The sequence below is a fragment of the Eretmochelys imbricata genome, chromosome 25, assembly GCF_965152235.1.
Source record: "Eretmochelys imbricata isolate rEreImb1 chromosome 25, rEreImb1.hap1, whole genome shotgun sequence".
NCBI classification, from domain to species: Eukaryota; Metazoa; Chordata; order Testudines; family Cheloniidae; genus Eretmochelys; species Eretmochelys imbricata.
In genome coordinates this window covers 16891700-16917839 of record NC_135596.1, presented here as the reverse complement: position 1 = coordinate 16917839, position 26140 = coordinate 16891700, and the positions used below count along the sequence as shown (strand labels likewise).

At 40.4% G+C, this 26140-nt stretch overlaps 1 protein-coding gene across 4 annotated transcripts in view; it reads left to right on the top strand.

The window, feature by feature from the left end:
* Positions 1-26140, top strand: part of MYO9B (myosin IXB) — a 76155-nt gene that overhangs the window by 38050 nt on the left and 11965 nt on the right. For 3 of the 4 annotated variants that reach the window (XM_077805438.1, XM_077805439.1, XM_077805441.1), the window contains 24 exons: positions 156-256; positions 609-738; positions 1256-1345; positions 1822-1938; positions 2304-2438; positions 5163-5284; positions 5899-6040; positions 6311-6506; positions 7134-7209; positions 11661-11774; positions 13008-13047; positions 13709-13831; positions 14888-14968; positions 16868-16978; positions 17808-17930; positions 18685-18834; positions 18924-19090; positions 19588-20547; positions 21275-21341; positions 21767-21897; positions 22511-22668; positions 24044-24234; positions 25183-25281; positions 25753-25929. In XM_077805438.1, the coding sequence (XP_077661564.1) occupies positions 156-256; positions 609-738; positions 1256-1345; positions 1822-1938; positions 2304-2438; positions 5163-5284; positions 5899-6040; positions 6311-6506; positions 7134-7209; positions 11661-11774; positions 13008-13047; positions 13709-13831; positions 14888-14968; positions 16868-16978; positions 17808-17930; positions 18685-18834; positions 18924-19090; positions 19588-20547; positions 21275-21341; positions 21767-21897; positions 22511-22668; positions 24044-24234; positions 25183-25281; positions 25753-25929 (3801 nt within the window). The remainder of the gene's footprint in view (positions 1-155; positions 257-608; positions 739-1255; positions 1346-1821; positions 1939-2303; positions 2439-5162; positions 5285-5898; positions 6041-6310; positions 6507-7133; positions 7210-11660; positions 11775-13007; positions 13048-13708; positions 13832-14887; positions 14969-16867; positions 16979-17807; positions 17931-18684; positions 18835-18923; positions 19091-19587; positions 20548-21274; positions 21342-21766; positions 21898-22510; positions 22669-24043; positions 24235-25182; positions 25282-25752; positions 25930-26140) is intronic. The other variant, XM_077805440.1, reaches the window with a different exon arrangement.

Here is a 26140-nt window from a genome sequence, read left to right as displayed (position 1 = left end):
TTCTGGACTTTGCCAGAGCAAAACAAAAGTTGCTTCAGGCCTGCACTTTGGATGGTTCATCTTCCTTCATTAGAGTGCTTGCATAAGAGTTGTGCCAGCACCTCTGTTGTTCAATGTGTTTATGTGAACTGAATTATTGTGGGGCTTTTCTGTAGCATAACTTGAAAATAGAAGACGGGGAAGATCTGCGCCATGATTTTGAAAGATTAAAACAAGCCATGGAGATGGTTGGCTTTCTTCCAGCAACTAAAAAACAGTAAGTAGAATTGTTTAGCCTCTTTCTGCAGACAGCAGGTTAGTGTTCATATATTGCAGGGAAATTGATGCGAAGTAGTCTGTATTGCTATCTGTGCTGTAAAAATGCATTATGAACAGAATGGTGTGGTATGTGCTAATTTGTAAGACGTCAAAACTATATTTACTTTGCTAAGCCCATTACAAAACAGGGAAAGTAGAGGGCTACTTTTGTGGGCTGCTCTAGGCCAGTTGTGTTGTCCACATCTCTTCAAGTAGATGTGGCTGTGTTTCTGTTATGCATTCTGGCTGTATTAACCTGTTAACTTCAATTAGAACATTTAAAAAAAGTCACTATTGTTTTTATTCTTCAGGATCTTTTCAGTACTCTCAGCTATTCTTTACTTGGGCAACGTTACCTACAAGAAGAGAGCCACAGGTCGGGATGAAGGGTTGGAAGTGGGACCCCCAGAAGTATTGGACACCCTCTCTCAGCTTCTAAAGGTAGAGTTTTGCCATTAATGTGTTCCATAAACATTAAACCACTGTCACGGTCTGCCTCAATAACTTTTTGGGAGCATTTTGTTGCTCAAGTTCAGCATGCCCCAGAACTGGCATAGGAGTATTGTAGGGGTATCTTCTTGGGGAAGGGAGCCAGCTTGCTATACTGACTAGGAATGTGCATGCTGTGAGTGACTTTTTTGGGAATAGGGAGAGATAAAGGGGGTAAAATACAACCCAAAAGATGGGAATGGTAAAATCTGGTTACTCTGTTAGCTCTTCAGCTCGGTATCAGGAGCAGAGAAGTAGAGCTTAGCTTGTCAGCACTGGGGCCTTTCCACCACACAAATCAATCCTAACTACATGTAAAACTTACTCAACCACAGCTGTAGTTGTCCTAAGGGTTTGACTTCGGTATCTGAGGAATTAGTAACTACTGCTGTCACCATATTGCTGTTGGTCAGGTAGCTAACATTTAAGGTTGTCAGTAACTCTTGTTTTTCTTGCTTTTTGTGTGAAGGTCAAACGAGAAATTTTAGTGGAAGTACTGACAAAAAGAAAAACGGTGACTGCTAATGACAAACTTATCCTGCCATATAGTCTCAGTGAGGTGAGTGTCTAAAGGCATTAGAAGAAGGAACTTGGCCATTTACCTATAGCTGACCTGCATTGTGAATCTGTTGGTAAAAATGCTCGAACAGTTGTCTTGGACTTTTCTTACTCTTTAAAATCACTAATGAGAAAATAGCCCCTGATTACATCTGAGCTGTGAATAACATGTGAATATCATGTTGTTGGATTGCTGTGGGATTTTTACTTTATTCACTTAAATACATATTTTTAATAGACATGGCCAAAATCCCATTGTCAGCTGGTGGAAAAAGTTATATATTATACATTTAGTGAGTCTATACAAATGAATGTTAAAATAAAAACAAATTAAACCAAAGCTAGGGCACTGAAAGCCCTTATACTGTGCCAGAGAAAGGTTCAACAGTGGAGTAATCTTATTTTTTCTGACACTGCACCACTGTAGGAAAGTCCTCATATTTCAGGCCAACTTAATGAACTGTTTTTTATCTGCAGGCTATAACAGCTCGTGATTCAATGGCAAAGTCACTGTACAGTGCCCTGTTTGACTGGATTGTTCTGCGAATTAATCATGCGCTTCTTAATAAGAAGGATATGGAAGAATCTGTTACAGTAAGTTCTTCACCAGAAATAATACCCTCTAAACTCAGCTGTTGCACTTGTGCACATAACGCTACCAAAGATCACCCAATAAGACAGTAGGCTCAAATATCTGGAGTGAAATCCTGGCCCAGTTGAAGTTAGTGGTAATATTCTCAATGACTTCACTAGAGCTGGGATTTCAACATAGGTGTCATAAAGGCAACGATCTTCTATCATCTTGAAAAGTGTTCGTTAAAAATTTAAACATGTCAGTCATATTGGAATAGACACTATTACTCATGCTTAGTGCATAGTCAACAACCACAACTGTAATTGTATGATTAGCTTACTTTCACGATGGCCTACCTAACAGGATTTCTGTATCATTTTCTTAGTGCTTGTCCATTGGTGTGCTCGATATATTTGGATTTGAAGATTTTGAAACCAACAGTTTTGAACAGTTCTGCATAAATTATGCAAATGAGCAGCTTCAGTATTACTTCAACCAACACATTTTCAAATTAGAACAGGTAAGAAAGCGCATGTTGAAGGAATGATCTCCCAGCAAAAGTTTAAGGATGGGATAATAGACCCTTTTATTCACGTATTGATATGTCTTGCTTTATAAAGCACCTAACCATTGCAGAAAATTAAAAAAGCCTCTCCAAAAAGCTTACGCTGTAACATTATAGTTGTGAAACTATTTAGTTAAAAATCCTGTTTCAGGTCCTAGTTTATTTTGTGGAGTGTGTTTGTATTCTGGTAGAGGCCCCATTTGGGTACCAGGGTCCCATTGTACCAGGCACTGTACATGCACAACAGACAGCTGTGGCCTCCAAGAGCTCAGTCTAAATAGAAGATGGGCTACAACACCAGAATACAACATAGATGAGGCGAGCACAAGATAACAATGAAACTAAGTTACAAATTTTGGGACTGAAACTTCATCAACTTCCTGTAGCCAAAAAGGGAATTAGTTTGGAAAGGTTTGGCAAAGCAGTTGAGGTTCGTTTCAAATTATTTCATCCGTTCATAAATACTTTGATTTAGGTGCTTGTACCTGGGGTATCCTGTAGTGAATTAGTCTTAATCCAAGTTAAAATAGGTGGGTCATGCTTTTGGGTTTGTGCATATAGGGTGAAATTACCATTCTGGGGCATATGGCACTGGAGTCACACAATGTGCATTTATTTTATGGTACTGGATTCACATGTATGCACTGGCATATTTTTATTAAATACGAGGTACCTGGTAAATGTAAAAAAAATCTGTCCGATATTCTGAGAGAATAAGAATGAGGAGATTCAAAGTGATGTTTCTCAGCATGTCCATAATTTGTTTACATTGCATGTAGATGTGAAGGCATTAAAAGCCATTATTATTACCATAGCAGGTAGGAGCTCTAGTCATGGACCAGGACCCTTCCCCCACCCACCGTGCTAGGCTCTGAATAAACATAGAACAAAAGCCATATACAATAATAGTAAACCAGACTATGTATAAGCAAGAGGGTGTTTTATGGTTACCACAGAGAATGTAAACTTTTCTGTGTCTTTAACCTTTCTGTAACAACTTGGCTGGCAAGAAGTCTCTGTACAGGTGTTTCCTCAATTCCTGTGACTTCAGAAGCTAACTATATAAAAGGGGGCTAGCCAGCTGTCTCCCTGTGGGTCCAGTTTCTTTATTAACTTGTATTTAACTGCAGTAAAGTGCTTGAGAGAAGTCTCATTTGTTTGCTCAATGGGATAATAGAGATTTATCTTTCTGTGCTCTGGCTTTAACTGGTTCTGGGTCTGGAACCAAAAATTATTAATCTTTCAGTTGTGAAATCTCTAGAGCACAGAAACAGAAATAGCATCCAATAATAAGGTACGCTGCATCTTCTGTTCTGCAATCTGGAAAAAACCTATCACTTTCCTCATTTTAAATGTCCTCATTAACACATTCAGTATTTAAAATATTCAGTATTTCTCATTGCTTCCCCCTCCTGATGGTTGTTAGAGAATGTACTTAATGCATGGATACATATCAATTACATGCTGTGTGTCCTGTAAAATCAGCTAGTGCACTTTGTGTGTGCATGGTATTTGATTTTACGTGTTTTGTGTGGTGCAGCATTCGAGATTACAATCTGGTCTTGTGTCCCTAGGCTTAGGCTTGTTGTTTCTTTGTTTTCTTGCTGCTGGCTTTAGAAAAAAACAAAAAACAAAAACTTTTCTAGATCATGACAAAATAATTTGTCCTATTGTCAATCTGCATGAGGGATAAATTGCTCTGTATTATGTATCTTATGAACAGTGTGTAAACAGCTTTAAGCAAAAAAGTAATGGAAAAAGTTGCCCAAACGTAAGTAAACACAGCAGAGAGCCAGCAGCATAATAATTTAGGACAGGCATTGTTATCCAGACTAACCAGAGTAAATAGCTATATGCTGTTTTTGTTTTTCTAATTCTGTTTTCCCAAACAGCCTTAATCCTTAAGTAATTCATTTCTTGTATCTCTGTCTGCATGGGTTCCTTCGGGGATTCTTTGCATATCTTTTTTTGAGTAGGGACTTGTTCATAGAATTTAAATATCATTTTTTGTAGTGTATTGTGCATATAAATCACACAGAGTAGATAAATTGGACAGATTTAGTTCCACCCAATTGAAAGGATGCATTTTCTAACATCCATCATGTAGAAAGCACCTCCACTTCACATTCTGCTGCTTCTCTCTTTTTAAACATGTGGTTCTGTTTTTCACCGGGGTGTAAATACGTTACTCAGAATTGTAAGTGTATTATCTCCAAACCAGTTTGCCTCTGGCTTTCACAGCATAAAGAAAAGCTGGTTGTGGAGCTGGCACTGCAAGGTTGTTTGGCACAAAACTATGTGGAGGTGTACTTTGCACAACTTTATCAATCAAAACTCCAAATCTTCTGAACCAAGGCAATGCTTACTGAAGGCAAGACATATCCGCCATCGCCCTTAGAGAAATGGGTTCCATGTCTCACTCCCCAGTGTTTTGTAGGCCTGGTCTGCCTGGCTTACGGAGTTTACCATACAGAGATTAATTAATATTTTATTTAGAGAATCTATGCTTTAGTATCTATAAGTGAATTTTTTTTTCTGGTTCTGACTGCCCCTGTATGAACTAACAAACTTGGAACCTGGCAGTATCTATCTAAGGAAGCCCTGATGTGGGATGCGTGTTTAGTTAGCAGGGCTTGACAGGCTGCTGTGGTGATATGGAAATTTTCTTGAGTTGCACAGGAGGAGTATCAAAGTGAAGGGATCGCTTGGCACAATATTGACTATACAGATAACGTGACCTGCATTCACTTAATCAGCAAGAAGCCCACTGGCCTCTTCTTTCTGCTAGATGAAGAAAGCAAGTAAGTATCAAGTTTCTTCCTCAAGACTTGCTGTGTGTGTCATAAGGGAAAAGGTTATAAATAGATGAAGTTAATGGTTATGGTAGATAACAAATTAAGGGGAGGGAGGGATCTTTGTATGTACAGTGTACAGCTAAATCAGATTCCTTTCTGAGAAATTACGCCAGTATGTTGATGTTCTTGAGTGCTGCTGTAAACGAAACTTGGAGTTTTCACTGTGTAATTATGGAGCTAGTATGAAGCACATGGCTGTGGAATGTAATTATGAAAGTGCTGTAAGACATAGCTACTTAGTACCAGTTGTTACAAAGCTTGATAACGGAAGGGGAGTGTGAAATAACTATATGTACAATAGATGTTTCTAAATATTCTGCTTTGTTGTGGACTGCTTTCTGCTTAAAAGTTAACTCTGTAACTCAGCTCTCTAAGTGCCAAAGCGGGGATTATAAGCTGCTTACCCCTGTATAGGGCATAGTTATCCAGTTTGTCACTGCTAGTGACATCTCGGACTTGTACCAGCTCACACCTCTCTGTATGAGCAGGCTTACCTTCATTCATACTTGGAGTGCAAGAAGCTGATATTTCCCACTCTGTTTCCTACTTTATGTCCTTAGCTTTCCACATGCCACCAGCCAGACCCTACTTGCAAAGTTCAAGCAGCAGCATGAGGAGAATAAATTCTTTGTTGGGACACCAGTGAAGGAACCTGCTTTTATCATCCGTCACTTTGCTGGGAAAGTTAAATATCAGATAAAGGTATGTAGTAGATTTTGAATAGTCACCAAAGGCCCTTTCCTTTCCTTTTCCCTTTCCTATCCTACAATTCAGTATAAACAGAAAACTTGTTGGGTCTGGGTTAGACTTGGTGTGTCACTAGACTTAGATTAGTTTTTTTGTGAAAGTCTTGGAGTGAAGACCAAGACCATGTTAAGAATTATTCAGGCTGACATATCCCCTTAGTCAAACACAGTTCCATAGGAACCCTTTCTGATATACTGTTTCGGGCCTGGTGATTCTGTTCTGCAGGATTTCCGAGAGAAGAACATGGATTACATGAGACCGGATATTGTTGCTTTGCTGCGAAGTAGTGACAGTGCCTACATTCGGGAGCTGATAGGAATGGACCCAGTGGCTGTGTTCCGCTGGGCTATTCTGCGGGCAGCAATTAGAGCGATGGCTGTCTTCGCAGAAGCAGGACGTCAAAGAGCCCAGAAAACTGCAGGTACTGAGCACACAGAAACCACTCTGGAAATATTTTTAAATACAAGCAGTTGCTGTTCTTTATATCAATAGATCTAACAGATTTACATCTGTAGGATAGAAAGTATTAAAGCTTAATGCTGAAGGGGCAACTGTGTCCTACAGTTTAAATAACTTGTCCAAGGCCAAGAAGGGCATAGATGTTGTTATACCTGAGTTCAGAAGTCAGGAATTCCTGCCTTTAAGCCCTGTGTTATGGCTACACCCAGCATGAAAGCCTGTTGCCACCAGTGCATGCTTTAGAAACAGTGTGTGAAATATGATAAAATATTTTGTAAAGCTAGTTGTGATGCAGGCAATTCTAATGCATAGCAGGTATTGTCTGCCTGTCACTGATTATTTAATGGCATTTTGTCAGGCTTCCCAAGCCCCCACTGAGATCCCAGTTTTATAAACTAGATTGTTTCATCTTTAATATTAATACTCAGTCTTAAGAGTTTTTTGAATAGATGAGTTTGCCAGCTGTAGTTGAAGCAAAACTTTAGACCCTCAGGTATATTTCTGCAGTTGTGATTGAAATGCTGTATGTTCCATTGTGTGAATAAATTTGTCAAAATTAACAAGCGCTGTCCTTTACTTTCCACAACAGGTGTGGTGCGTCACGGACCCCGGGTTCCTCTGGGAGAACTCCAGAGAGCAAACACACCAGTTGAAAAAGTTTATCGGTGAGAAACATATGCTTGGCCTCTAAATCAGAGCCATTTACACAGAACAATGGGCAGTATCCTAAGGATAGTAGGGAAGAGTTAATTTGCCCTGTGGGGAAGGGCCCTACACTGCCAGGCCATGTTGTCACCGCTATCCACACGCTTGATTGACCATTTATTTTTTCAGTATCTTGGCAATTGTGTTGAGTTCTTCCAGTTGTTGTTTTTATTAATAGGAAGTAGTACAAAAAATAGGAGATTCGCTAGATGAGGCATAATTGCTCTCTACTTAGTATGCTTAGGTTGTATAAATTGCGATGAGAGACTCAGAATAAGCTGTTCACTTGGAATATCTATCTTTAATTACCCCTCTTCTAAAATGTTCAGAGGCCAAGGATGCCTGAATAACGTTGAATGAATGTGCGTGGGCCTGTGGAAGAAGTGGGGTTTAGGAGGGATTTGGAAGAGGACAGTGGGGAGGATGCTGTGCTGTCATTGGGAATTACGGTAGAACCTCCGAGTTGTGAACACCAGAGTTACAAACCAACCGGTCAACCACACACTTCATTTGGTAGTGGATGTATACAGCAGCAAGAGACGGGAAAAACAAGCCAAAAAAAAGCGCCAGTACAGTACTGTGTTAAACGTAAACTAGAACGTTAAAAACAGAAAAAATAAAGGGAAGTTTAGAAAAAAAGATTTCATAAGATAAAGAAACTGTTTCTTTGCTTGTTTCATTTAAATGTCATTTAAATTAAGATTACTATGCAGAAGAAAAATTCTGATTTTAACAAAGTTTCAAAGCTGTATTAAGTCAATGTTCAGATGTAAACTTTTGAAAGAACAACTATAACGTTGTGTTCAGAGTTACGAACATTTCAGAGTTACAAACAACCTCCATTTCCCCCATGTGTGCGTAATGCTGAGGTTCTACTGTAGCTTCATGCATAGAGAGCAGCATGGAGAAAAGGAACAGAGGGAACGTTGCCTTGTTGTGAAGGATTCAGTAAACAAGATCCAAGGTGTTGGGCAGGGAACATAGATGAGTTTTGTTACTTATACACAGTAGCACCCTCCATTTGCTAGCCACTTTCCAGACACTGTGGAAGATGCAGTCCCTGCACCTCTGAGCATGCAGTCTAATTATTTGTGTTACAGTAGTGCCTAGAGGCCTCAATTAAGGATTAGGGTCCTCTTGTACTAGGTACTATAGAAATATCTAAATAAGACAGTCCTTGACCCAGGGATTTGGCAGCATAGGATACCGATGTGATGCAAAAGTACACTGTGAAGAAAACTGGAGCTGTCTATATGCTCTCTCTTGTCTAGATATTACTTCTGTGTCAACTTTCTCTCTTTCTGTTACTGCTATGGAATTTTAAGATTTTGCTTTCTGGAACATATCCACTTTTCCTACTTGTTCCCAATTTGAAGTATTAATCCAGATATAATCCAATTTCCCAGCCTCTGGCTGGGATACCAGAAAAGTCTTTTTTCAGATGGAAATAAGGAGCAGATAAACGCATATATTCTACTTTACTTGAAATGCTCTGAAGAAAGGAAGGAAAATAAAGATCTGTCTGCATGTAAGAAAGAATTGTTTATAAAGTCTTTTTAAGGAGATGCTCCAGCTGGTTGTTAAATAAGAAACAGTGCTACCGAATATCACTGATGTAAACTCTGAACCTAGCCTTACCACTAAGTTTCTAAACTCTCCATCTGTAATTACTGTATGTTGCTTTCTATGTTGTACATTCTTTCCTGTGCTGTTGGACCCTGAAAACTGAAGAATCCATACAAGTCCCCATACTTTTGTAGCCTTTATTTCTAGGAGTATGGCAGTGATCACTGAAAATGCAGTGGTTGGGAGCAGGGAGATTCCTTACAGAGCTAGTTCTGATCATTCCTCTGTCTCTGCATATTTACCTTTCCATACAATATTTAGGTTCTATACATGGTTCTGTGGATGAAGGGAAAGCAGTGGATGTATTGTTTCTTGACTTTAGCAAAGCTTTTGACACTGTCTCCCACAGTATTCTTGACAGCAAGTTAAAGAAGTATGGGCTGGATGAATGCACTATAAGGTGGGTAGAAAGTTGGCTAGATTGTCGGGCTCAACGGGTAGTGATTAATGGCTCCATGTCTAGTTGGCAGCCGGCATCAAGTGGAGTGCCCCAGGGGTCGGTCCTGGGGCCGGTTTTGTTCAATATCTTCATAAATGATCTGGAGGATGGTGTGGATTGCACTCTCAGCAAATTTGCGGACGATACTAAACTGGGAGGAGTGGTAGATACACTGGAGGGCAGGGATAGGATACAGAGGGACTAGACAAATTGGAGGATTGGGTCAAAAGAAATCTGATGAGGTTCAATAAGGATAAGTGCAGGGTCCTGCACTTAGGACGGAAGAACCCAATACACCGCTACAGACTAGGGACCGAATGGCTAGGCAGCAGTTCTGCGGAAAAGGACCTAGGGGTGACAGTGGACGAGAAGCTGGATATGAGTCAGCAGTGTGCCCTTGTTGCCAAGAAGGCCAATGGCATTTTGGGATGTATAAGTAGGGGCATAGCGAGCAGATCGAGGGACGTGATCGTTCCCCTCTATTCGACATTGGTGAGGCCTCATCTGGAGTACTGTGTCCAGTTTTGGGCCCCACACTACAAGAAGGATGTGGATAAATTGGAGAGAGTCCAGCGAAGGGCAACAAAAATGATTAGGGGTCTGGAACACATGACTTATGAAGAGAGGCTGAGGGAACTGGGATTGTTTAGTCTGCAGAAGAGAAGAATGGGGGGGGATTTGATAGCTGCTTTCAACTACCTGAGAGGTGGTTCCAGAGAGGATGGTTCTAGACTATTCTCAGTGGTAGAAGAGGACAGGACAAGGAGTAATGGTCTCAAGTTGCAGTGGGGGAAGTTTAGGTTGGATATTAGGAAAAACTTTTTCACTAAGAGGGTGGTGAAACACTGGAATGCGCTACCTAGGGAGGTGGTAGAATCTCCTTCCTTAGAAGTTTTTAAGGTCAGGCTTGACAAAGCCCTGGCTGGGATGATTTAATTGGGGATTGGTCCTGCTTTGAGCAGGGGGTTGGACTAGATGACCTCCTGAGGTCCCTTCCAACCCTGATATTCTATGATTCTATGTTCCTTTTGCAGCTGCTCAGTGCTTGATTTCTCATTTGATTGCTCTGAGGATTTCGATATAAATGCTTTTGAAGACATCATTGCTTTTTATGAAAGCAAGAAGTAAGTAGAAGTGAGAAGACTTTGTAGTTGGAGACCAGGGAGGCACATTCCTGGGCAGATGCACCTTCTGAGCATGGTCAGGGCAGAAATCAAGCCTCAGAGAGTGTTACACATCCTAAAATAACTGGTTCATAGCAAATTGGACACTTTCAGCCAAGCGCAAGTGAAGTCCACACTGAACTCTTAGTAGGCCAATAAAACTTATCAGCCATAGTGTCACTCATTTCCTTTAGATATTTTAATGAAAAAAAATTAACAGCTTTCTTAAAAAGAACTGCCAAAGGAACTAGAGACAATGAATGAATACCTTTTTAAAAAATGGTTGGTGCTGCTTCACTGAGCAGCTTAGAATGGCGATGGCATTTTATGGTCAGAAGTGACTTCTTACACTTCTGTTATATTTTTGGTTTGTGCCTCTCTGGAAAGTAAAGAAGGTAAGTTTTTTGCCAAGATGTGACACTCCCAAGCATGGTGCATGGTTAAACTGATTGATTGAACCACTAATTAGAGACCATCCCAGGCTGACTTTTAAAAGCTAAACATGAGTTTAAAAAAATAACTTCAACTGGAAATGGGAGAAGTAAAACTTCACTTTGATGCAGTTTCAAGTAATCCTGCAACATCTAGCTTTCTGGTCTACTTCTTCATGAGATTGTGCTAAGCAGACATACTGTAACATTCAGACATATTGAAGCTATTCAAAGAAATATTTATATTTATTGCTAGATTAAGTGCAAAAAAGTCTCAAATATTGTCTCTAAAGACCATTCAAATAGCACACAGAATAGCTTCTTTGCACATGTTAAGCTATTTAAAATTGTATTTCTCTACAAGGGAGGAATTCCCACTTTTGGGTCATTTTGCTCCTAGCTATTTGTTCGCAGAGTTTTCCTTGGACATCGCATTAAGGACTTGTTGACTGTGTTGACTTCTATTGGTGAAAAGCTGTGATCCTCAGTGCATTCAGAATTGATGACCCAAAAGCGTGCATCAAATGGACACTAGGCCTAGAAAATAACTTGACACTTGACCCTGATATTTAAAACATGGAGGCACTAATTGATATGTCAAGCCAGCACTTTCTCTTCCAGAAATGTTCATGTTTAGGGAAAAGTAGCCTTGGATGGACCTGCTGTTTAGAACATACTGGGTGATGGGACTTCCTTTTTATCTCCTTGTTTTCTCCCTCATGGCTGTCTTTGTCTGGCTGTGGATCGTTTAGTGACTTGCATGACCAAATCATCAAGAGCATAAAAGGACTTCCCTGGCAGGGTGAAGATCCCTGTAGGCTGCTTCGGTCACTCAGTCGACTTCAGCAACCTCACTTCCATTTTCTGTGAGTTTTGGTGCTCTGGGCATTGCTTTGCAAGTGTAACTATAATGAAGCAGTTATTACAGTCCAGAACAAAATGGTTATTTTTGTGACAGTAGAGCAAGCCGCTCTTAAGATTAATTTAAACAAAACAGAAATTTTGAGCAAAATATTTCCTCTGTAAAAGTGCATTACCTGTAGTGGCTGCAGAGAATGTTACATTGCTTCCTTTGCACGAGCTAATGCTAAATTCTGCTTTTGATACCAACTGGCCTCCAAACACCAAATTGTATAGAAAATCAAGTTTCACAACATAAGTACAATTCTTATAGTGAGGGTGCTGAGTGCCATTGAACCAAACTATAAATCCTGTATATGATGGAAATCGCTTTAAGGCATGGGGTGCAGCAGCCCCCCTAGTTCCAGCATCTGTGAAGATAAGGAAGTGAATAGTTTCCCAAAGTGCAGGACATAGGCTAACAATACATACATTCCTAGATCCAGTGTCTTTAACTGTCAGGTGTAATTATGTATGAAAATGAATCTATAATAGGTTGCATAATAAGGGGATATTAATTGCCTGACACTGATCTGGGACACACCTTACACCAAAGGGTTAACACTGCAGGAATTAGCAGGGAGTGAAATGCAGCCCCATTCCCGAGGGATTCGTTTTCCAATTCACTGCCTCATTCCATTTGGTATCTTTGTGCCCTAGCCTAGGAAGTCCTGGAGATGATCCCATTAGTGAGGCCTCAGAATTCCTAACTGGCATGTGCTGTTCAGCTGTGAACAGCTCCCTGCTCTCACAGAGTGATGCTGGGACCACCAGAGATAGCCTTTTGGCAGTACATAAGTGTGATAAGGAGACTTCCAAAGACTGTACAGTTGGTTGTATAGACTAATAGCATGTGTTTTGTTTTTGTTTTATTTTTTAAAGCAAATACAGCATATGCACCAATTAAAATTTCTCTAACAGCTGTGAATTTTATTTGTAGACAAAACATTTCCTTTTTGCTAGTACTGCAGGTATTGGAAATTGGCAAAACAGTCTCCTTGCAAAGTCGCTTGCAGTCCCTGCATTAATCAGTTATAAGGAACTCCTATGTATGGATGAACACCTCCTGAAGCTGTTGCACTCATTCTCTTCTGCTCTGCATCTTAGCATGCTCTAATTTGCAAGGCATGGCTAACACGCTGAACTAACAAAAATCATATTATGTATTGTTTCTTAAACAATCTTTAATATTTTAACAGGAAGAGTAGAGGTACCAAACAAAAGCAGATCATTCCCAAGGTAAATTTATTCAGCACATTTTATGATGTCTTGGGTTTTGCAAGTAATGAATATGTATCGTGCGTCAGGAAAACTGTTTGAGAAGACAAAAAAGTGTTCATCTCCCTTTCACATCCAAAAGATGAGTTTGCTGTATAGGTACAGTTTGTTCTTTTATCTGAAGAGTTACGGAAATATTTCTTGAATCCTCTTTCTGTAAAGTGATGTGCATGTAACTGGAAGGCTTATGGAATAGCTAAATATGTGGAGAAAGCACATTTCAGTGTTCCTAGAAGCCAGGAACACTCTTTTCTAGATACTACATCTGAGGTAAACCTACTGAATTCTGGAGCTCAAGTAGAGTTCACAGATCATCTGTGACTCATCCAGGCAGTGGAGACTAGTTGTGGATGAACCTACCTGCATTAGGATATGGGAGGAGATGGCACATGTGCAGAGCCACTGACTAGCCCACAAGGGGCAGAAGTATTGGGGGGAGGCTGTGTGTTTTCCTGTCCTTGAGGAAGAAATGGTTTTGGTATTTGGAAGAGAATGATTTAGGTTTAAAATAAAAATCATGAGATTCACTGAGGGCTTCAACCATTTTCCGTATTACAAGTGTGATCACAGTTTATATAGATGTATATTGACTGAGTGAAAACGGCAAATCTCTTTGTTCTAGAACTTGCTGGACTCCAAGTCTTTGAAGCTTATAGTGAGCATGACTCTGCATGATCGGACTACAAAATCCCTCTTACACTTACACAAAAAGAAGAAACCACCTAGCATAAGTGCACAGTTTCAGGTAAATGAGTGAACTGGAGAGAGATCGATATTTCAGCCTTCATAGAGGATCAGAAACCGCTGCTATGCCATGGAGCATGCAGTGAGTGCACACCACTGAGGACCTATCCCTGAACTGATCTGACTTCTGGTTTTTTTCCTAAACCTGTTTGCACATTCTCTATATAGATCTGGGGGTAGTGACCCCTCAGGGGGTCACAAGGTTATTACATGGGGGGGTCACGAGCTGTCAGCCTCCACCCCAAACCCTGCTTTGTCTCCAGCATTTATAATGGTGTTAAATATATTAAAAAGTGTTTTTAATGTATAAGTGTGGGGGGGGGTCGCACTCAGAGGCTTGCTGTGTGAAAGGGGTCACCAGTACAAAAGCTTGAGAACCCCTGATATAGATGATCAGCTCATTCTCCTAGCTCTTATGCAATCTTCTGATACTTGTGGTCTGCCCTGTGTCACCAAAAAAATAGGACCTTCTGGCAGTCAGCACCTATGGGGTAGGCTGCGCTAGGTCAGTCATAAGCTACACAATTAGTTGTTGCCATTGTTTGGAGTATCTCCAAGGATTAGAGGTGAAGGTGTCTTGATGTTTCTGGCAGAGAAAGGAAAAAACTAACACAAAAGAGATGAAATGGTGGCACCTAAGGCCCCCTATCAGATCAATTGTTGTTTGATTAGCCATACGACTAGAGAGGCCTTGTACTCAGAGGAGAAAGGTCTGCTATTGCCAAAATATCATCATCATCATCAAACACACACAGTGTACTAAGGACCGTTGTGCCAACCAGAGTGACCACATTTGACAGCATCGCACCAGGTGGTATGAAGTTCCTAGATCTGGCTTTATCCTATGAACACCAATCTCTGGGCAGCCCCGTGGTCAGTGCCAGGTATGATCAGGGTGTGCACCCCTTTGTGCGTTTGATGGAGAGTGAGAGCACAGCGTGTGTAGGGTGTTTTTGTCCATTTGAACAACATGACTGAAGAACATTCAAAGCTATTGCTAAAGGCAACTCAAAATAGTGATATTTGAAGAATGAGTGTATTGAATGTCTCATTCCAGAACTCCCTCAATAAATTACTGGAGACCTTGGGGAAAGCGGAGCCATTTTTCATCCGCTGCATCCGCTCCAATGCTGAGAAGGTAGGTCATTCTGCCTCCCAGAGCTAAGTTGGTCTGATTAGTGGATGTACAGAAAGGGCATCCCCATCAATGTACATTGTCAACATTTTAGATTTGACTTTGCTTTAAGGCAGCCTGCAACTAGCATGTGTAAAGGCAAATTGTGTTTTCTCTGATACTTGATAAAAATATAGTAGTGCATGAAATAATTCTTAGCCCTTTCTTCAGTTTTTGAAGAGAATGTAATGAAAGCAAGAGACTCCTGTGTGTTGTGGGGAGGGATTCAATGACTGATGTCCTCCTCAAATGGCTTTTGTCAAAATAGCCACAGCAGCCCTCTTATAAAACTTGTGTCATCACAGCAAGCCTTGGGGATTATGGTTCTGGCAGGTTCAAGGGACTGGCAGCTAGTTCTAGCTCTACTCAGGTTTGGAGTTACAGGATGCAGTTACCATAAGAGAACTGTTTGGTGGCATGTGTGGAATGAATTAGTGGGTCTCAGTACAGTTCTTTGTGGATAGATGTCTGCACCTCAGGAATGACCATTTGGCGCTAGTTGCTCCGTTGTTAGTTCTACCAGAAGTACCAAGAAGAATGCAAAGATGAATAATAACAAACACAATTCTTTATATTATTTGGTTACTCTGGTTATTTTTTCTGCTATGCCATGTAAAGTGCTGTTGCTCTTCTGTCAAGTGGTAGCAGATGCTAGGGTCTTGCTGGTTGCTGATTTCTCCTCCTCCAAAGGGAAACCAATGTGGAGTCTGGGTACTTTCTTATTGCAGCTTGTTCATTTACACTGTAGACACCAGTCCTCAAAGAGAGGAGGTCATAAACTGCATGTAGGTAATATGCTTATTCTGAAATCTTAGTCCAAACACCAATGTCCAATTTCCAGGAAGCAGTTCTGTTCCAAGAACTCTAGTTAGAGAAATAAAGGCAGAGAGCAAACTTCTCCAAGCTTCCTCAAAGAACCTACATCACAAAATTAACAGTATACAATAGAACCTCTGAGTTATGAACACCAGAGTTACAAACTGACCAGTCAACCACTCACCTCATTTGGAACTGGAAGCACACAATGGGGCAGCAGCACAGGCCCAAAAAAAAAGGAAATACAGTACAGTACTCTGTATTCAATGTAAACTACTAAAAAATAAAGGGAAAGTTTAAAAAAAAAATGACAAAGTAAGGAAACTTTCTATGCTTAATGACAGGTTTCAGAGTAGCAGCCGTGTTAGTCTGTATTTGCAAAAAGAAAAGGAGGACTTGTTGCACCTTAGAGACTAACAAATTTATTTGCGCATAAGCTTTCGTGAGCTACAGCTCACTTCATTGGATGCATTCATGAAAGTGAGCTGTAGCTGTAGCTGACGAAAGCTTATGCGCAAATAAATTTGTTAGTCTCTAAGGTGCCACAAGTCCTCCTTTTTTTTCTATGCTTGTTTCATTTTAATTAAGATGGTTAAAAGCAGCATTTTTCATCTGCATAGTAAAGTTTCAAAGCAGTATTAAGTCAGTGTTCAGTTGCAAACTTTTGAAAGAACAACCATAACGTTTTGTTCAGAGTTACCAACATTTCAGTTACCAGCAACATCCCTTCCTGAGGTGTTCATAACTCTGAGGTTCTACTGTAGCATTTCTTTAAGAATTCTACACTGCTCACATGCTAAAAAGAACTTTAAAGATTGTATGTAACGGTGCCATTTTTTGACTCCTGCCATAAGAATACTGTCTCCAGCTGTGTGGATCTGAAGGGAAGAAATGTAAATATTTTGGGGTAGCTGGCTTTAGGTGAGTAGGAGAAAGGTGTCACTGACAGAAAATCAGTGTAAATTCTCAGTAAGAGATCTTGTCTTAGAGGAGATGGTGTAAATTGTGTCCTGTGTTTAGGTCTCTGTTTCCCTGTGTCTCTTTCAGAGGGAGCTATTCTTTGATGAGGGATTAGTGTTGCAGCAGTTGAGATACACTGGCATGTTGGAGACTGTGCGAATCCGAAGATCTGGTTACAGTGCCAAATATACGTTCCAGGTACTTGGGGTGCAGTGGGATCAAACCAGTATGATTTGGGAAGCATCTGCTTCTATAAAAAAAAACAAAAAACACCACTTATGAGACGCACAGGTGTCTTCAGCTGTGTGTCTCTATAATATATGCTGCTATGACCACTTGGACTCAGTTTCAATTTCTGTGCTAGGAAGTATCTGCTTAATGTAGCTCTGAAACCTCAGTGAAATGCTATCTAAAAGCATGTGTCATTAACTTAGACAGGTCCTGTGTATGCTGACAAGGCACAATCTGAACTGCTCTGAGGTTTATCTGTGCTGTTCTAGTTATTGCATGTAGAGAATCTTAATGTCTCATCTATGTATATGTCAATAGGCCTATCCCATTATAAAGTAATATACTTATAGCCTCTGCATATGGCAAATATACACACACCTCCATATACTAAGCATTAACTTGGATGTGAAACTGGAAGGAGCCAGCATTTTACAGGTTAAAAAATATTAGTGCAACTTTGGAATATTGATATTAGTAATATTAGTACTTCTTGAAATTAAGCTAAGTTATTTGGGCTGCAATGATTTGGAAGCTAGAGCTAGTTAGAACTCCAGACTCCTGAATTGTCTGCTAACTCTGGTCTCTCAAAAGAAAAGGAGTACTTGTGGCACCTTAGACTAACAAATTTATTTGAGCATAAGCTTTCGTGAGCTATAGCTCACAAAAGCTTATGCTCAAATAAAATTTGTTAGTCTCTAAGGTGCCACAAGTACTCCTTTTCTTTTGCGAATACAGACTAACACGGCTGCTACTCTGAAATCTGGTTTCTCACTGTCTCTGTTTGTTACCGACTCAGGATTTCAAAGACCAGTTTCAAGTGTTACTACCCCAAAATGCTAAAGCCTCGAAGGAAGAGATCTCAGCTCATCTGAATAAACTGAAACTGGACAAAAACAACTACCAAATAGGAAAGACCAAGGTCTGTAAAATGTGTCCTCCACTTCAGCCCCTGTAAGAAACACTAATGTGCTGAGTCTGCACGTTTTGCTGGGGAATCCCAACATATATTTGAATTTCTTTCTTCTCCTATCCACAGAAAAATGAACTGTTTTAAAAATTTGACTCTGTCTTCTCCAGGATATCTCAATTGCTTGTAGCTCCTCCAATCCCTTATTAAGACAGCTAACGGCAGCATCCTGGACTTGGTGCAGGGCTGTACCCTACAGCGACAGCCTTTATACTTTAAGAACATTGGCTCTGTGGACCATGAGCACCACTGGCTTTTATCACAAAGATCAGTGTTTCCATTTAGAAAGAGATTTGTGCTGCCTTCAGAGTAGTGTGTGGTGGAATCTGAACATGAGGGTTTAGTTAGTAAAACAGAATTTAAAATAGATTTTTGGGAGGAAGAATTCATGATGTTGGGCTTTACAAGTGAACCATATTCCCAGCCCTGTGTGGGACAGAATTGTGGCTATCTATCCTCCATTTATGTTTAATACCCAGAAAACTAGGAAATGGGATGGAAAAACTTATTAATGTATCAGATATAATGAACAGATGTTATGTGGCAGGAGGCAGCCATAGCTGTTTGGAAAACGAAATGCAATACTCTTATAACTTGAAAGCAAATTATATGCATACCCAAGTATAGTATCCCTGGAATATATCCTTCTAAGAGGTGGAACAGTCTGGTACTGATTAATGCTCATGTGACCTTTTTTACTGACTAGGTGTTTATGAAGGAGGCTGAACGACAGATGCTACAGGACACACTACATAAAGAAGTGATCAGGAAGATAGTTCTCCTTCAGAGCTGGCTCAGGATGGTTTTGGAGAGGAGACACTTTCTCAGAATGCGGCAGGCAACCATTACTCTGCAGGTATGTGTAACTTGATTTTAGTGTGAGCTGCAAATCTCTGCCAAAAACATTTCTGTGGTTGCCTCTGACCAATGAAATCTTGCTTCTAGACTTGTTGGCGTTCATACCGTATTAGGAGGGCATTGGAGAGGACTAACGCTGCCATTTACATTCAGTCGGTATGGCGAGGATACAGGGAGAGAGAATCCTACCATCAGCAGAGGAAGAGAATCTCCCTTTTGCAGGCTCTTGTCAGGGGACACCTACAGCGCAAGAGGTAAAGGAAAAGGAGTGATCTGGTTCAGCCAGGCCTAAATTCAGATACCGCTCAGGCTGTTTCAGAGCTAGCTTGCTATGGTTGCAGGAATGAATTCTTCATTATGGTGCATTGTCACCAGGTATTGGTAGAGCTAATCTGATCATCGTCCCTTAAGAAAGAAGAGTAAAAGCTGCATGTGGCCGGATTTAAACTGGGAAGTGACAGCCCAGGCACTGAGTTTTTGGGTTAAGCCAGAGTGCCCAAGCAGGCTACAATGGCAGCTTGCCCAAAGTGCAAGGGTTGCACCAGTATGGAGCAGGTTGTAGATGTCCTAATCATACTATAGAGCTGAAGCTTGCAGAGACTACAAAGCTCCAAGCAGCCATGCTGAGACTTCAAAATTGAAGATACCCACTGGTTGTACTCTGTGAGCCATATTTAACCCACAGCCATGCTTCTTGCCCACTTCTGGGTTAAGCCTTTACACATCCTGTCTTTAATGTGTTTTAACCTAGATTTCAACAAATGATTGTGGAAAAGCAACAGGAAATGCAACAAGCTCAAGAGGGAGAGGCTAGTGTAAGCCCAGAAGATGGTAATGAACTGGCATTGGAGCAGTTGGCTGTAAAACCTGAAATGCAGCCGGATCAAGGTGTTGAACAGATGGCAGCAGGAGTAGATGGAGCTCAGAATGATCGAGATGAAAAACTGAGCCAAGCTACTGAAAAGGCCATTCCTTCTCAGAAGAGCATAACAGATGTCCATGAGAAGCTCACAAGCAGTCGGGAGAAACGGGAATCTCGCCGGCAAAGGGGTCTGGAACATAATAAATTACAGAATAAGCATGTCCTGTTCCCCTTAGAGGAGCAGTCTTTAGTATGTCATGAAGAAAAAACCTCTGAAAAGGAGACTCCAGAAACTGTCCAAGAGCCAAACAAATTCACGGCAGAAGACACAGTCCTTCCAAAAGGTACAGAGGAAGAGAGAATCTCAGTGGAAGAAAACAAAACCCCTTCAGACACACAGGTCCCAGGTGAAATACTGGACAGTGAGGTCTCCTTTCCCAAGCAATCCAATGAATCAAAACAGGAAATACTAGATAAGGATATTGATAAAGTGAAAATTCAAGAGAACCAAAAGAATCAAGTAAAAGGCAGCCAAAGCTTCACCTGTCCTGAAAGGCCGTCGGATCTCTCACTGAACGTTAAAAAGAATCTTGCTCCCACCAGAAGCTTTCAAACTGCAGATGAGAATTATGGAAATAAAAATAAACACCGAATCTTGAAGGTGGACAAAGATCTGGACAGCCCCCCCTCTTTCCAAATTCAGAGGTATCTGCATGACCCGGGAGAACTGAGGGACAAGCGGGAGAAATGGAAAGGAAAGAGGCAGTCAGAGGCTGGTCAGAATGATGTACTCAGCCAGTCTTTGGATGAAAGAAACCGAACTGGCCAATCCCCTCAGACCCTACTAGCGTAAGAACAGCTTTCCCAATTGCTTTGACGATTCTGTGGTCAGTAGCAGCTGGCTTTAGAGAAATCCATTATCAAAAATATTTAAAATAAAGGCTGGGAGGGGAGGAAGTATTGTGGCAGCCTGTTCACCTGGCTCCAGTGTGGGGTAAAGAAATTCTGTCTGTGCTTTAAAATTCCTGGGTTCTGAGGCCCTAATCCTGCAGTTAGATCCATGTGGATAAAACCTTGTACTCTTGCTGAGCTTCCTTGAAGCTAATGGGGTTTTCTAAAGGATCCAGTGCTGCTGTGTGGATCCAGTTTGAGGACTGAGGCCTTAGCTAGTACATTAGTACTTGCTGATTGTCTGCATCTCTCAAAGAACTTTCTTTCCTACATCACTGGATAAAATGTTGCTCCAAAATGGCCAATCTCTTCAGATCCCCAGCATTGGCTCCATGCTTATGGTAGACAAAATTTAAAGTAAAGAATCTTTGACTTTTAAATGCAAATATATTGGAAGAGTGGTGGATTACAATAATATGTGTCAATTAAGATTCTCCTACACAGGTTAAAATCAACAGGTGGGATTCTTTTAAAATGCTTAAATCTGAAGGATACTTCTCAGTAGGTTATAACTCTTTTATGGGAAGTAAGATTTTGTCCTGAACTATCTGACAATATGAACTTTGATTCTTAAAATATAAAATCTGGTTTTTCGATGCAGAGTAATACTCTTCTAATCTTATAGAAAGAAGGGGACTATTTCTTCGCTGGATGATATCGCTAACCTTGCTCAGTCTGTCACCAGGATTCAGGTATTCACACTCTTCAGAAGTGTATTTTCTATTTTCCTTACTTGCCTTATTAGGAGTGTGACGCATAGGACCTTGTGTATATTTGAAATGCAGTGTGTACTGTAAATGCAAGTTCCTGTTAAGTCAACCTTTGGCTTAATTTCCATGTAATATGAAAAGTTTAATGTGCCAGCTATTACACAGCAATTTGTCCATTGAATTTTATATGCTTTCACAAATGGAGTCCCAGATGAGGCATTATATATAATAGGGCATTATCTTGCCACATGAGGGAATCTACAAATTGAGTGAAGTGGATTCTTTCGATTGTTGTACAAAAACAAAACTTGGTAGATTTCTTAAAAGATAAAACTTAAATACGTGAACTAGCACTTCCTTCATGGACTGGATTTTAAAGATCGTTCTATTTCTTTAATATTCTGTAGCCATCTCTGGAAACAATGGCGGAGGAGAAGAGCAACAAGAAACAGACTGTGCAAAGGAAGTCCAGTGAACAGTTATCGCCCTTGGATTCAGCTGTCTCAGTTCAGCCACCTAACCAGCCGATGGATGCCAAGTACGTGTTCTGTGTGTGTCTATGGGATTGACTTCAACCAAGCGAACCAAAGAACATGCCCTTTCTATAGCATGCCCTGTTATGCCCAAGTATTGCACATGTCTCTGTGTATGATTATAGTGCTGTGGGACAAGATAGGGAAAAACAAGAAATATTTTTCTCAGCCAATCAGCAAAAACGTGTTAGTACCAATGATAGACATGTATTGCATTTTTTGTGCATCCATTATCCCTGGAGCTTTGGTTCTACCAATAGATTTTTGGGAAAATACTCTATTATATACATCTATAATTAATTTATTGACTGACTGACCATTTCAGATAATGTGTCATGCCCTCTCTCTGCATTCTGGAAGGCTGTGAATTAGTATATGTAGTAAATATAATCCAGGTAGACACTCCCTCCTTCCCTTCTCTTCCCTTCCCTTCCCCTTGTCTCAGGCTTTACCTTGCTAGTGCTTGGAACTTATGCTTTGAAGATTTACTTCTCTCTATCATGGCTGTTAATTGTACAGTTAAACACACCCTTTCTCTTAAAGCCTGTCTGTGTCTGTATAAAACAAGCTTCCATTACAAACATATAAAAGAAACATGCAACCTGCTTTTACTTTCAGATCCACATTTAAAAGTCCTCTGCGCAAGCTGCTGGGAAAGAAACCAGACAAGAAATACATTAAGGAGAGTCCTGATGTAATGGAGGAAGGAGAGAATCTCCCTCTTCTATCGTGTATTCTGATGTCAGAAGCAGTGGAGTCACAAAAATTATCAGAAGGTGAGTTTCCTCTGCTCCGTTTCAGCCAGGAATGTGCAAGGAGTAGAAATAAAAAAAATGGGTTGATTGCAGAACCTTCACAGCATTAGAGCCACAGTGAACATCTCAAAAATTGTCCTTTTCAAATTCCCAGTGGTGCCTATGGATGGCAGCTTACCCTCGTGTTCAGTGAAATTAAGATTCTGCAAGCATTAGAAATGTTCTGTGATCAAAGTTCCCTTCATTTTTCAGAATAATCAAATCATATGTGACTAAAGTAAAACTTTAGATTCTGTTCTGCTTCCCATTGAGGCAATGTTTCTCAATAAGCCTTCTAATTTTACTAAATAAGCTGTATGTTCCTATGGAAAAGGGAAGTTATCTACGCAGAGTTTCAGACTTAGTTTGTCCTCGCGGCTTCTTCTCTTGTGTAGTCTTAGGGCTTGTCTACACTTACCGGGGAATTGATGTGCGGCGATCGGTTTAGTGGGTCTAGTGAAGACCCGCTAAATCGACTGCAGATCGCTCTCCTGTTGACTCCTGTACTCCACGGGAATGAGAAGAGTAAGGGGAGTCGATGGGAGAGCATTTCCCACCGACACAGCACAGTGTGGACCCTGCGGTAAGTAGGCCTAAGCTACATCTACTTGAGTTATGCTATTCACGTAACTCAAATTGCATAGCTTAGACAGACTTTCCCCTATAGTGTAGACAAGGCCTTAGTCTTAATGCTATATTTGGCCAGACTTTGTCACCAAAATTATAGATATGGAAACAGTAATTCTTAAATGTGGTTGGCATGTCTTAAGTGCAAGAGTTTTTGTTTAGAAAGGTGAACTAAATTTATACATTTTAAAATCTGAAGCTGTATGCATCTCAAACTCACTCTTGGTGGATATTGCATTAATATATTCCATGCAGACATATCCACTCCAGCTAGATGCAATTGGACATGTTCAGAATAGTGTTCTGAATTTCTGGCTTCCTTGTGTTTAACCGTGGTTTCTTTGTAGTTTTAACAGTATGAATGCCCAGACTTGATCGCAAAGGGAAAACTGCAAGGCTGGAGTCTTGTCCAAGTCTTGTCTTGGAATCCAAAGAAACTTCTCCAGAAACTGCATTATCCTAAAAGTTTGTGCAGAGAATAAGATAATTGTAGATTTCTTTTGTTTACTTTAAATATTTCTGGTGATATGTATTTGACTTGGCCTTGTGTTAACTGGACATCACTATGAAATGAATTGTTTAAAAGCAGCTGCGATGATTATAAAATACAATCGTGACCCTTCCCATATTGTTGGTGCCATGCTTTCCATTGTGCAGTGCAAGGGAGCTGAGCGAAGTAAAGCTGCAGAATACTATCTTCTCTAGAATATATACTGATTCTTTTCCCCAGCTCCTTCTGGACAGCCATGTCGCCCCCAGGCAGGAGAGCGACCTGTGAAAGAAACTAGCAAAGGGAAAAGGAACCGTAATATTAAAATCAGCAAGGTTTCAGCAGTGTCTGAGAAGTGGCCACCTTCTGTGTTCCGTGAGATCACAAATGCCAATGAGCTGAAATATCTTGATGAGTTCCTTCTAAACAAGGTGAGATGAATGGAATACAGATCAGTGTTGTAGGACCAGTTATCTGATTATGGTTCTTCTCACTCCATTTTTACTTCTTGTCAACTAATATAAATTGGAGTGGAAGCTTTTCATGATTTATATTTTACGTTGTATATTTTCTCACCTTTTGAGATGTCTTTATGCCCAGACTTCCAAGGAAGGTCTGCTTAGAACTGTTATATGAACGGCCTTGGGACATTTCTTTCAGCCCTGTTCTGTAGCTGCTGTATGTGGGGATGTCCTTTGACCAGGAATTCCATGAGCAGGAGTTCCATGGCCCTGGAACTGGGTCTTTAGCTATATCATTCAAAGTACTATTGCTCATCATGAATTGCCACTGAATAAAGTGCTGTGTCTTTCTGGTTTTCTCAAAATGTAAATATGAAATTGCTGCTAGTGTGATTTTGTGCAAAAGTGCAAGTGCTGAGTAGAAATGTCAGATTGCTTTGAACGAATGTTGTTGCCACTCCTAACAACCTGGAGGTGCCCAGTTCACCAGCGTGGGATTCGAAAGGTTATTCTCCCAGGCATCGGCTTCAGTGATGATTTAAGGGGAGGAGGGAAGTGATTTAATAACTTGACACAAACTAGATCCTGCTGGATTTTTTCTCAGTCCAGGTGTTTCTAATGCATATGGTGTTTACCTCCCTTGGCAAGTCGCTTTCATACTTGTATGCAGGCAGCAAGGTGATATTAACAAGAATGTATGGATAAGAAGAGCACAGTCATTGCAGAAGGAGGCATAGACAAGTATTATCTTTCCATGTGTGACAGAACCTCTTAGTATTATCAAGATGCATCAGGAAATCCCATTTTGGATAATTAGAAGCTTCAGACATGTCTGATCCAAAACGGTTAGCTTAAACATAGTACAGACTGGATGTTTTCTCCTTAAATATGATTGTGACAAATACCCTTGCCTTTCAGATAAATGACTTGAACTCCCAGAAGTCTGCTACTGAATGTTTATTTTTTGAAGCCACAGAAAAGTTTAGAGGAAATATCAAAACAATGTACTCTGTTCCTGTAAGTAATATACCTTGTTAGCCCTAAAAGTGATGTGAATATCACACGGATTTTGCAAAGAGCTGAAGTTAAGCATTTAAAATGAATGCTCTAGCTTTACTTGTTTGTATTATCCTTAGTCTTTCAGCATCCAAGTAGGAATTTCTAACACTGATTAAATATTTCAGTACTGTTTTTTCAGTGATAAAATTAGGGTACAAATGTCAGATCCTGCAAACTTACTCATACAAATAGATGCATTTCTTTCTTTCCCTTTCTCATCACCTCTCTGACCACTTGTTACAGTGCTGCAGCAAAGATGGCAGGACGTTATTGTCATCAGCTCGTCCATGCTGCTGCATTAGTTACCCAGTGGGTGACCATTAAAAATTATCCATCAGTGTTTCAACATTAAATTAATGGCTAAAAAAAAGAATGATGCACTTTATTGCACTGATTGTTCAATTTGAATCATGCCTTTACTTCCACTAGAACGGGCAAATCCACGTCGGCTATAAAGATCTGATAGAAAACTATCAGCTTCTAGTTACAAATCTTGCAAAAGAGAGGGAACAGAAAGATGTCAATCTGGTTTTAAATCTCTTCCAATCCCTTCTCGATGAGTTTTCCCGAGGATACGCAAAAAAAGAAGTGTCAGAGCAGCACAAGGTATAGTACTTCCTTTCCACTAGTCGTGGTGGTTGAAAAAGTTGCTTTAAAAGTGTTTAAAGAATTAGAACCACATTTTTCCCAATGTCATTGACGTAGTCCATGTTACTTCAGAACATTTTCCCACCTTGGTGTTCTTTTCGGAAACTTTTTTTCTATTTATTAATCCTGAATCCAGCACCTGGTACTAGATTTTCACAGACTTTGGCCA